This window comes from Phyllostomus discolor, chromosome 7 (assembly GCF_004126475.2).
Source record: "Phyllostomus discolor isolate MPI-MPIP mPhyDis1 chromosome 7, mPhyDis1.pri.v3, whole genome shotgun sequence".
Lineage (NCBI taxonomy): Eukaryota > Metazoa > Chordata > Mammalia > Chiroptera > Phyllostomidae > Phyllostomus > Phyllostomus discolor.
This window is the reverse complement of record NC_040909.2, coordinates 8,092,220-8,105,133: the sequence shown is the minus strand read 5'-3', so window position 1 is coordinate 8,105,133 and position 12,914 is coordinate 8,092,220. Positions and strand designations below refer to the sequence as shown.

General features: G+C 46.3%; 1 protein-coding gene across 2 annotated transcripts in view; it reads left to right on the top strand.

Moving 5' to 3' along the window:
* ABHD5 (abhydrolase domain containing 5, lysophosphatidic acid acyltransferase) overlaps positions 1 to 12,914 on the top strand; it is a 29,224-nt gene that overhangs the window by 578 nt on the left and 15,732 nt on the right. For both annotated transcript variants that reach the window (XM_028518386.2, XM_036030454.1), the window contains exon 2: positions 12,450 to 12,535. In XM_028518386.2, the coding sequence (XP_028374187.2) occupies positions 12,450 to 12,535 (86 nt within the window). The remainder of the gene's footprint in view (positions 1 to 12,449; positions 12,536 to 12,914) is intronic.

Sequence of the window (12,914 nt, the reverse complement as noted above, 5' to 3'; positions counted from 1 at the left end):
TTCCGTCTGCAGGCAGGCGCTGTGCTTCGTCCCGGCTGGGACCAGAACCAAAGTGCCGCCTGGGCCGCCACTCCAACCGCTGGAGGAAGGGGCGGCGCTTCCTTGGGGCGCTCGCGTTGGGAGATCCCGAATTCACTTTAAAGAGTCGCGGGACGCGAGGGGGTGTCCGGGGAAGGAGGAGCCCGTCGTGAGGGCAAGGGGGTGAGGGAAGTGGGCATATGGCTTTGGGTTTCGGAAAGCGTTTGATTTACATAAACATTTTAGAAAGTTAACACGATATGGATAGCAAGCTCAGAATTAATCTTTCAGACGGAGATCTCCCTTGCTTCCGAGTGTTCTGCCTACGGGAGAACTGTGTGTGCGCGCGCGCGTAGTAAAAAACTATATTAAAGTTGGAAGACAGATGTCTAATGTGAAGCTTTTTGATAGGCAAATATACTAAGCTTAAGTGACTTTTCTTCTACCTGTAACTAACTTCATGCGCTCGTCAGTAGACAAGTAGTAGTTAGTAAGTGGGAAAACTAAATTGCTGTGAACGTTAAATCTTTATTTCTTAAGGCTAGTCATTTATGTTGGAGAGTAAATAAATTTCTGTGGTCCCTTGTGTATGTTTAACATTTTAATAACAATTCTACTAAAGATGTTTGGAAAAAATTTTCTTGTAAAATATAACCTACATAATAGAGGATAATATGGAATACCATGAAGATGGGTATGAGAACTGGGAGGAGGGGGGATTGTGAAATATTAGAAACTAGGTTCTTCCTTTCAGTTTCAGTTATAAATGAATCCATTGTTTTGGGTGGTTTTTGAATTTCCTTGTTCAGGTGAGATGCTGAGTGTCACGTGGACACAAGTAGGAACCTGAGTGGTTGCTTGTTCTTGTATAGTTTGTCCCAATGTTTTGGCTCTTTTAGGTGGACTCTGACGCCCCCCTGTTGTTCTCGGGCTTGGGAGTCCAGGGTACGGTGGTGAAGGGAATTTATGGCTTTGGGTGATGGCTGGAGGTCACTGGGGACAGACTATAAAAAATCCTTAGCAGCTGCCTGGTGCCACAGCAGAGGTGGGCCTCCGGGGTACCTTGGCAATACACTTGAGCAATGTCCAGTGTCCAGGCTAGTAAGGCCTTCTGAAATGCACCAGGCCGGGCAGCAGGTACATCCAGCAGCTCCTGCTGGATGCTCCCTAAAGGTGCTTATATTAAACCCAAGGCCGACCCTGTGTGCTAGGTCTTGCTGTTCCCATTTTTCAGTTGGACCTGCAACTGGGAGGCTCCTAGCACCACACCTGTAAGTAGGAGGGCTGAATTGGAGCCCCTGGGTGTCTGGATTTAGTCTGAGGTGCTCTCCCCACATTTCTGCTACCTCCCACTGGGATGGGAACTCATTTCAGTGTTTGGTTCTTGTTTCTTTAGCTTACTCAGCTGACACTTTATTTAGTTTTTTGCATTGATACAGACAGCACATGCACTTGCATGCACCCCTCCCCCCCCCCCGTTAATCAACAATAGAAATATCGCAACAGCCAAGTAGGTTGTGGAAAAAACAGAAGTCTTGATTCACATTTCTTATTCTTAAGACATTTCAGGGTTAGATGGAAAGGCCACACTAACAAAGGGAACAATTATACAAAGTCTTGGGGAGGTTTTTCTGAAGAATATGATTCTTGTGCTTTCCTTCCTGACTCAGTGAAGACAGGCATGCCTGGGAGCCATGGGCTTTCAACATCGGATCCATTTCCGTTGCAATCCAGTTGAGAAAGCTAAGTGGAATAAGAGTAGGGGTAGACTTCTGTGAATTGCTGCAAGAGTGTCTCCGAGAATGACTGAGTATCAGTTGAGCTGAGAGAAAGGTTGTCCCAGAACTGCTCAGTTGCAGAGTAGACCGTAAAATAGGTGGTTTGCAGTGGTGTGCTGTAGTTGGCTTGTCCTGACAGCTATTGCTAAATTTTCAGGAGTTTTGATACCTGTTGGCAGCTTGAAATCAGGCATAGTGGTAGTATTTACACTGTGGGAATCATTAAGTGCCATAAATAGGGGACTTTTTTTCCCCCTCTGGGTCCCCTTCAGTGGATTTACCAGCCCCCCACCCCCACTCCCCAGGATGTAGGATTAGAATTTGACTAGTTCTTAGCGATAGGAGAGTGGATTTTTTTTAGAAGACTGTGAAAATCAGTGACTCCTCTCTGTTGCCATCTCCCAAACCTTTGCCATCTGATTTCTTAAAAATCCCAGAACTCCTCAATGTCACATCCCGTGGGCTTTTGTTTTTCTCTGTATTTATCTTCCTTGGGTCTTTTTCAGTCTTTGCCGCTCCAAAGATGGTTACTGCTTTTTGAGACATTTCTAGCTCTTACGATTTTGCTTCTTGTCTTACTTCAGACCTATAGTCACTTTTATTAGGTTCTCCTCTTCTTCCCATCCTCTAAATGCAGTCCTTCTCCAAGATTGTATCTTCATCTTCCTTTTTATTTTTACTTTTTTTGTTTCCTCGCACTCCTTGACATACCTGTCCGTGGGGAGCGCTGGAATCTCATCCTCATTACGGAGCCCTCTGCAGTGGCCCAGCGACATTTCCCACCGTGTGCCCAGTGTCTGCACCTGGTTCCTCAGGTGTAACATGTCCAGGACAAATTCATATCTGCACCTTCTTCTCCCGGAACTAAACAATACAAAGTACTCAGTTCTTCCTTTGACTTCTCTATTTTTATTAGGATATTTCTTTCAGGATTCTTCTGGTCATCCATATTCAGAACAATCGCATGATCTTTTGACTACCCGTTCCCCTCCTCCCTGCCCTGGATACCAAGTCCACTGGATTCTAAGCCACCTGGCTCAGTCCTTCTTTATCCCGTTTTCTGGGTTATTGCAGGCTTTAGTGCCACATTCTGTTCTATGCTCTCAGCAGAGCGTATTTTGTTACTTACTTTTACGTCCCCAATAGGCACAGTCTTTTTCGTAGCGTAGCTGCATACAGTGTCTCTATTCTGTGTCCTCAGCCTGACTTCAGAGCCCTTTGCAGGCAGTGTGGCTCCTGCCTGCCTTCGGAGTCTCATTTCCTCGCAGTCCCTGGGCTCTGGCCCAGCTGTGTCCTTTGTTGTTTCCTAAACAGGCTCCCTGCTCTTCGCCCTCCCCGCGTGGGTTGCTTAGTTCACATTGTCATTTCTGACCCAAAGTGCATTGTGATCTCCCTTCTTTAAAGGTCTTTGGAACTTTCTTAAACTTTCTTTATGGCGCTTATGCCATGTTTTTAGTAGTTATTTGTGTGTATATATGTATCTTGTCAGCTCACTGAAGACAAAACTTTTGTTTTACTCAGATGCCTGGTAGGAACCTAAAGGGGCTTTATAAATAGTAAAGTTCAGTACATTTTTATTGAATTAAATAAATGTATGCTGGCACAAACATTAAGATAAAAGACCTGGTAGTTGATTATATATTTTGCAGCTGCATGACTTGACTTTTTCTCATCCCAAGATATTTGGGGAACATCAAAAGAGACGTTCATAAGAATTCAAAGTTTGGATTTGACTGGGACAACAGCTAGGATCATGAACTTACTGTATTGGAGAGGTTGGGAATAGGATTTTATTTCCTGACTTTGGATGAGCCAACCCATGCTTCCCGTTTGGCCTGTTTCCAAAATGCCAGTCACAGACCGGCAAATACAGAGTTCAGTCATCTGACAAAGAATTTAACACAACATCGTGAAGCCCCGGGGGTAGCCCATTTAATAAAAACAACACCAGAAGCACATTTCAGAATCACATGCATTCCTGAATGAGTCCTTAAAGGTTTGACTTATTTGTAATGGCAGTTCAGAAACATTATAGTGTTGGGTTGTGGTTGTGAATCATAAAAAAAAAACTGTTGAAAGATCATTTTATTAAAAAAATAGTCAGTTTAAGCCCTGGGATTTTAAATTTCCTTTGTTTAGTGGACGAACTTACTTTAGAACTAACACGAAATGTCACTAGAATGTGTTGAGCAACTCAAATTACAATAGAAATCTGCATTTGCACACATAGCTTTCTTTACGTGTGTTTGGTGCCGTGCCCGACTGCAGAACCCTCTGCCCGCTCTGTGAGAGAAGGTAGGAGACAGTTGCGGAAAAGTATTACCAGCACAGGCTTAGGTAAAACACCGATTCTCCAACTCTGGGTCTTGAAAAGTTACAGGTTAGCAATGTAAAAAAAAAAAAAAAATGTTTAAAGGTTAGTTAATGTGTTAACATCTGTTAGAGGGCCCTCTGTTGTTGATATAATGGTTAGTGATAAACCATTCAAGTATCATTTATTTAAAATAAAATAGCGTGTCAGTCCCTTCCATTATGGTCATGCGAGACATATCTTTTTTTCCTCTTTTCCAAGAACGGGATTTAGAAAGTCATTTCTCAGGAAAGAAGGCTTTTATTTGCCCAAGGGTTATATCGTCTAGCTTGGAAGTTTCGGTCGTTCATTGGCTGAGGAGTTATTTCAGAGGAATGTGTGTACATGCACCTCTCAATTGAGTGTTTAGACACAAACAAAACCTCGGAGTTGCGCTGAGGGAGACGGAACGCTGTGCTCACAGTAGCTTCCAGAGGGCAGCGGCGAGTCTGGGTTTTCTCTCCTGACGGCTCCTGCGCAGGGGCGGCGGCCATTTGTAAAATTGTAACGTAATGAAATCTTCTTTACTTATAACCTAATTAGAAATGTGACTGGAGTGGCCAAAAGTGTGTGGAAATTGGCCAGATTTTTATATATTTTCCTCAGAATACTTGGAAACCTCTCTCACTGTTTCACAATGTTGACAGATTGTGCAATGCAGGTTTAGTAATACTATAGGTGGTCCAGTGTCCCGGAGAACAAAACAGGGGTTACCAGGAAACTTAAATGTTGATGGGACATGAGTACATTAACAATATTTAAAAAAATAAATACTAGAACGTGAAGGGAAGAATTCCAGTGTTTTATCTCTCAAACTCAGGGTACTTAGAATCGTATCCTTAAGTTAATGAAGTCTGTTAATATGTTAAGTACACCTTCTTTGCTTCCCTTAGAATCCCACATCTAGTGTGGTCTTTTAAAGCCTTTCTCACTCAGAAGTCTGCTCACTGGGAGGATTCTTTCACTGTGTTTACTACAAAGATTCTAAAACAAGATTCCCTGTACTTGTTGGGGTTTTCTTTCTTTTTTTTTTTGGTCAGATGCCTTAGGGCTTGGATGTTCAACTGTGCCGAGGTCAGCGCTGGACTCCTGGGGTTCAGTAGGAGGCCTTCCATTGGGCGTGGGTGGGCCTTCCTGGGGTGTAGACTGGTATGAGCCCTGCAGTGAATGGCTTCTTATTTTCCTGTCTTTGTTATTGAAATGTAATTGACATTCAACGTAATGTCAGTTTCAGGTGTGCAGCGGACTGATTTGACATTCCTATACATGGTGAAATGATCACCATGCTAAGTCTGTTGACCGTCTATCCCCATGTATATAGTTTGAAAAGTTTTTTTCTTGTGATGAGGACTTTTAAGATTTCCTTCGCAGATTTCAAACTTCCAGTGCAGTGTCACTGACTGCAGTCGCCATGCTGTGCACCACGCTCACGTGGCTTGCTTATTTTATAAGTGGGAGTTCGTACTTCTGGTCCCCATGGCCCATTGTGCCCAACTCCCTGACCTTCTCTGTATCTAAGAGATTGGTTTGGCTTTGTTCTCTTTGTCTGTGTTTTAGATACCACACATCAGTGGAATCATATGGTATTTATCTTTCTCTGAGTGACTTATAGCATCCTACCCTCAAGATCCAGCCATATTGTCATGAATGGCAAGATCTCATTCTTTCTTTTATTTATTTATTTTTAATGGCTAAGAAGTGCCCCATTGGCTGTATCTACCACATCTATTTTATCCATTTATCCATCAGTGGGCACTTAGTTTGCTTCCATACCTTGGCTATTGTGAATAATGTGGCAGTGAACATTTTTTCATGTGCCTGTTGGCCATCTGTATGCCAAAAAATGTCTTCTTTCAAAAAATGTCTATTCAGATCCTCTGCATTTTGTAATCTGATTTTTTGGGGGGGGGGGTTATTGAATTGTATCAGTTCTTTATATACTTTAGATATTAAACCTTTATCAGATATATGATCTGCAAATGTCTTCTCCCAGTGAATGGCATTTTTAAATAGTGTGATTGACATTTGGGTCACTTCTGGAATTAGACCCTCAACAGTAGATGATAGTGTTTGTTGATCATCTGCTTAAATAGGGAAGTTAAATTTTGCTTTTCTATTCATTTTCCAGAGCTCTGAGAAGGCACCTCTGCATTTTGTTCATTCTTTCATAGGTGAATTACATGAGTTTAATTTTTACTTTGGATGTCGTGACCTCAGAAGAATGGCTGGATGTCTGACAAGCCTCAGCCTTGTGTCCTTAGTTACAGTGTCATGCCCTTAGTCCTGGTCTTCCTGGACTAGAAGTGCAGAACAGCACCCAGTGACACAAGAGATCTTCAGGGGGCGGCGGTGAGGCTGGGTGGTGTTCTAGAGCAACAGAGGTGGCCCGTGGAGGTGTGGGCGCTCGTGAACACAGGGTGGTGAGCTGAAGGACGGAAAAGATGGACCCCTGCTCTTACCATTGAGAAGTGTTGCGTTGGGCTTACTGTGTGCGTAGTGCCTGGTGGCCTGGGTGCTCTCCAAGCAAGAAGGCCGCTTCTGTACCATTTGGTTAAGGCAAAACCAACTGGACAGAAACTTTATCAGGACTTAGGGGAAGAGAAGTATCTTTACAGTTAGTGTAAATAAAATATTTTACTATACTTTGTTAAATACTGATTTTTTCTGGTTTAAGTACACTTTTAAAGACTCCACTGGAGCAGTTACCTGCCTTGACGAAAAGGTCGCTGTGAGAACGTGGGGAGAGGTGGGTGGCGGCTCATGGCTGAAGAGCCTGGTCTGCAGCGCCGGGCGCCGGGCACCAGGCCCGCACTCACAGAGGCGCCAGTCTGCCTGCTCTCTTTGCCTCGCAGGCGGAACGCATGCACGGACAGCTGGCCTTTGAAAGTTGGTTTTGTGATAAGTAGCAGGTGTAATCCCTGTGTTACAGGCTGGTATATTACATTTTAAACTCTGGTGCCTTGTTCATTGTAGGTATTCAGGAATGTTTTGGGGTTTTGGTTTTGTTTTGCTTTTTTAAAGACTGAAACAAATATTGCATTTGTGTTTTCTTCTCCCCAACATGCCTACCATGTCAGTTGGAGTAATAGTAGATTATAGTTCATTTCACGTTAATTTCCTTCCTTCCTCCCTCCCTTCCTTCCTCCCTTCTGATTCTCTCTGGCAAAGAACTATATATGATTTTTTAAAAAGATTTTATTTATTTATCTTTAGAGAGGGAAGGGAGGGAGATAGAGATAGAGAGAGAGAGAGAGAGAGAGAGAAACATCAATGTGCGGTTGCTGGGGGTCATGGCCTGCAACCCAGGCAGGTACCCTGACTGGGAATCAAACCTGCGACACTTTGGTTCGCAGTCCATGCTCAATCCACTGAGCCACGCCAGCCAGGGCATGATTTTGAGGTACATTTCAGAAAATTGGTGAGACTCAGTGGTAACTAACTTAAATCGGTAGTAGCTCACATTTTTGTGACCACACATGGATGAAGACAAAAGAGCTTCGGCTTTATAATGGTGTACTTTAAAATTTTTAAGTATAAAGGTCATGAGATTCTTTTAACTGCTTTTTTCCAACAATTGAAAAATTGTTAAATAAATTGACAAATTCATTGCTGAAGTCTTAAATTGTTTTTCCTTGATAATTTGTAAATGGGTTTATATATTTGCAAATAGGCTGACATTAGTAGTGTTTTATGTTAATTTATGCTATAATGATAAGTTACACAAAACATTTGTGGGGGATGCCTCGAGGTCTTGCCATCTGATCCCGTTGGGGCAGGTTTGAAACTTGCAGCAGAGAACATTAGAGTAGCAAGTATCTTCTGTCCTGGGCAGGCCTAAGGGATGCGACGTTATTGTGTGGGTAATGAGAAGTCCTCTTACAGTTTAGGGGAGGTAGTCACCAGAGAAAACAGGGGCTTCGAACTCATATCTCCACTCGTATCACTTAACTTGCTAGCCACATGTTCTTGGGCCTGCCTGGTGTCCAACATTTCTGAACCTTGGTTTTCGCACCTCTGAACTAGGGGTAACCCGGACCGTAAGCTACGTTAATCATTCAGCAGATGTTACTGAGTGCCCCTAACATGTCATGCCCAGAGAATTTTACAGGGAAGGGAAATGGGGAGGGGGTGAGCCTAAAAGCTTAGAAAAGCCAGATGCTGGGTCAACCCGCCCAAAACCTAGCACCTTCCTCTACTCACATGCCTTCTTACTCCTGTGCCCTGTGATGTTATTAGTGGCACCTAAGAAACCTAGGAAGCCTCTGTTATACCTTTATATCCAGCTAATTATCAGATCCAGCCTGCTTTACTCTTTTGGGTATAAAATTTTGTTACTATGAATTGCTTGCATTTTAAGTGTTCATGTGTTGAGTTTTGGCACGTGCGTGCATCTGTCATCCGGTCCCAGAAGATGCTCTTCCTGCTCACGTGATGCCCTTGTAATTCACTGCAGCCTCTTCATTTCAGAGGAAGCAGTAGCTGTTTTCACTCATCTCCTCAGTGTGTGTGTGTTAATATCACAGGGGTTGGAACAGAAACTGATTTAGTCCTGAGCACAGAGTCCTAACCTTCAGGGATGTTGCAGCTGGGCGAGGATGCTGATGAATATAAATGGGAGCTTTTCAAACTTGAGAAGAAAATAAAGTTTGAGTGCAGAGTGTCCTCCTGCCGCCTTGGCCCACCCCTATCTGCTGAATGAAATCTGGTCTGAGGTTGGCAAGGGGTGTGATGAATCGTGAGAGGAAGGGGACATGCCTGTCCCGGGGCACTCACAGTCAAGAAGCAAGAGAGTGGGGGGTATTGTGTGTTTAGAGACTGGAGAGACAGTAAGAATGGATGAAAACGATACCAGTGTCGAGTGAAAGGCCGGAGAGAGGCTGTTTCCCATTGTAGGTCAACCAGAAGTAGCCCTAGCTTTTTGAGGCAAGAGTGATGCAGAATGACAAATCTTTGTCATTTCTTATCTTTGAACTCCCTCTGACTCTTAGAGGGAGTTCAAACTCTTTATTTCAAGAATTAAAACTCTTTAAGAATTAGTTCCTAATTAATGCCACATAGTTTTAGTGAATTATTGTTGTTGTCATCAGTATATTGTCAGGTATGTACCATTTATTGAATGTTTCTACATATTTCATCTTGGGACACACTCCAAGCTGTCTGTTTGTGGGAGTGGTCCCCAAAGACAGTGGTCTGCAGACACGGGGCCCACTTCTAATACTTGGAACCTGTGAACGTTACTTTGCATGGAAAAGACTTGGCAAGCTTTTAACTCAGCTGATTGAGTTAGAAATTGTGGCAGGACCCTGGATTACCTGGGTGGGCCTGTCCTGTAGGGGGGCTCCGCCCTTGGGCCTCGCCCCCTCTCCAGCCCTCTCCGATGAGAATAAATCTACCAAGACAAGATCTGCTTGGGGCAGAAAAGTGGCTGAACTCTCAAAGGAGAAGGGCCAGGAACCTGTTCCTCAATGGGCTTTTACTGGGTTCAATTTGCACAGGAATACAGGTTGTGTAAGTAAAGCTCATCAGTCATTGTCCGTCAGTAATGATTAAACAATAGATAACATTCAGAAAACTCTGAAGGCTTATTCCAAGTCAGGGTCAGATCGCCAAAGGCCTTAAAACTTTAGGGAACAAACTCATTTCCTGCTTACACCCTTATCATTTAAATTGAGGGTATTAGCAAAGTAGGTTTCACAGGATTTTATGCATTCTTTCTTAGGCCTGATTGCCCTAGGGAACCTGCCCTTTCCAGCACAGGGCCACACCCATCTCCGGCATTGTTTCAGGCTTAAGTAAGGCAGCCAAGAACTTCTTGCAGACAGAATGAGGACTCGGGCTATGTCAAAGCTGAAGGGTGAAGGGTCTATCACCCCCTTTTTCTATAGCCCCCCAAGTCCTTCCCTGAGGCCCCTTCACAAACATGCTTGTCTTAGGTCGTCCCTTCTTTGAGGAATCTTACCTGTCATTGGCTAACCCTGGGGCCAAGTAGGGCGAAGTGAAAGGAGGCAGAGGCAGCACCCTTACCAGGAAGATAAGCTTTGTCTCTATAGTGGCTTATGGTCCCAAGGTCTTTTTACTCAGCCTTAGCCACGGGCGGGTGTGGGGTGGGGGGGTTACAGCTTCTGAAACCAGGCAGGGTGGTTCCCAACATGGGCCGTAAGTGCATTCACTGGTGTGCTTTCACGTGACCCGCAGAGGGAGATCCCAGGCAGGCAGACGAGGAGAAGACACATAGAAGACAGGAGGCAGCCCGGTGATGGACACAGATGACTGGCGGGACCTGCCGCAGGGCAGGGGGCACCAGCGGCCAGCGGGACTCAGAGGCCGCAGAGGAGTGGATTTCCCCCTAGGGCCTCTGTTGGAGTCTGGCTCTGCTGGCCCCTGACTTTTAGCCTAGTGATGCTGATTTCAGACTTCCGCTCTCCGCAGCCGTGATGGGATACATTTCTGTTGTTGCAAGCCACCCAGTTTGTGGTGCTTTGTTACCGCAGCCTTTGGAAGCAGCCAGGTGCACTTGTGAGAACACAGTTACGCACTCCCCATGTTTGTGGATGCAGGTGCCTTTTCCTTCGCCAGAAGTGCTCGGACTACCACTCCTCCTCTGAAGTAATCCTGGCACTATGAAGGTCAAGCTCAGAAGCAACTAAGAAGTAATCACTCCTACATTAGCCAATGTGCCCCAAGTGATGAGGATAGTCTTCCACAGATAGTAAGCGCTCGGTAAATACTTGTGGAGTGAATTCCACCATGTATCATAGTTGTCGAGTAACATGAGATGTAGTTGACATAATATTGTGTGAGTGTAAGGTATGCAGCGAGTTGGTTTAGGACACTGAGGTGCCGCAGCACGATTGCCACCCTCGGCTTTGGCCAGCACCTCTGTCGCGCCACGTAACCACAGTGGTTTCGTGTGGCGCGCGTATTGAAGGTCCGCTCTCCCAGCAATCTGCAGCACACAGCGTGGCATCCGGGACCGTGCTCGCTGCGCTGCGCGTTGGATCGCCGGACCTGGACCTCCTGGTTGTCAGTGCGCACCGCCCAGCCTGTGTTACTGTGAACAGTCCTGGGCTCGTCGTCTCGTCTCCACTTCTGTCGCCACAGCCTCGGTTCCGGCCGAGCGCAGGTTCCACCTGGAATCGGTACTAGTTGGTCTCTCTCTCTCCTCTGATGCGTGTGCTCTTTCACTAGAAAGTGCTCACTGTAGATAAGACCGGTCACGTGCCCTTGCTAACTGTCGCGTGGCTGCTAGGGCTCTGCGTCGCCCCAGATTGTCACGATGAGCCCGTAGTCTGCTGACGCCGCCGGGGCAGGAGCGGCAGGCTCACCCCCTCCTCGGCCGGCCGCCAGCAAAGCCTGTCGGTTCCAGCCTCCCTGCACCTTTCCTCACCTGCCGCCTCGGCCTGCCTCCTTCGTGTCTTTGTTCAGCTGCCTTCTGCCAGGGGCCTGCCTCATTCTTGTCATCTGCTGTTTGCTGGCGCCCACAGCTGTTCCACGGACAGCTGACCAGCGCGCCCCGGGCAGACTGACAGGGGCCAGGCCCTGGGGCGGGGGTGGGGGTGGGGGGCAGTGACGAGAGGACGGCAGAGCACTGGAGCCAGTGCCGCCAGCTCTTGTCAGTCCTGAGTCCCTCTTCCTCTGGACGAGAAGCTGTGAGCCGATAACTCTCATCACCGTTTCTGCTGGCTTGAGAGGGGTTTTCTGGAATTTTCCACCATAGGCCAACTGTAGGTTTACTCCACCTCCCTGCCCCCCAACCCCTGCAAAAAAAGAGGGGGGGGGGCGTACAAATAAGAAATGGCTTTAATATTCCACTCTTAACTATGAGATTTGGAGCCTTTTTATAAAAACAATCTCATATTTTGATAAGATTCCTCTCACCCCTCATGGCAGGCACATTTTATGCCTGTTGCAAACCTGTCACGGAAGTTAGCCTGCTCCCGGTCTCTGACCCTCCCGCCTCCTGCCCCCGTGAGAGGCTGTCTGGCAGTGGGGTGGGGGGGTGCCCTTTTGTCTTTCCTTATTCCGCCCGTGTTTGACCTCTGCTGGGTGATGCGGGTCTGACTGTCCGCACAGAGGGGGTGGACGTGGGTCTCTGCTGGTCGGCGCACAGGCTGCAGGGGAGCTCCTGCGTGCCAGCACTTTCCCAGGGTGCCTTGCGCCTGTTGGGTGAGTTCTGTCGCATAGAGACAGCCTCGCCGACCGTTAAATTCCCTGTTCTGCTTTTCCTCTGTGTCGGACGGTCGGGAGTTGGGAAGAACAAGAACGTCGCCTCACCTATTTGCGTTTTGTTTTTGATGCTCCAGGTCAGGATGGCTGGCTGGTTGGCTCCCCACGTGGTGCCCTACGTCTGCGTCACACCTTAAAGAAGCCGAAGAGAAAATGTTAAAATGTAAGGTTTCCTTCTTGTGCGTTAACGGAGCTGTTTGCTACAATGGGTCCAATAGTCACATTGTCCTGAAACCGAAGACAAGATTTTGTGGCGTGTCAGTTGTTGGCAGGAGAACTTTTTGCCTCTTCCATGCCACCAGCGAGCGCCTAAATGCGGGGGGCAGGGGTTCTCTCGAGTTGCGGTCTTGGGGGTCCGTTGTACTCTTAAATGAGTAAGGACCCTAAGAAGCTTTCTTTTTAAATAGGTAAGAGCTATCATTGACCATATTAGAAATTAAAACCAAATATTTAAAATATGTTAATTTAGCCCTGGCCAGGTGGCTCAGTTGGTTGGAGTGTCAGCCCATACACCAAACAGTCATGGGTTCGATTCCTGGTCA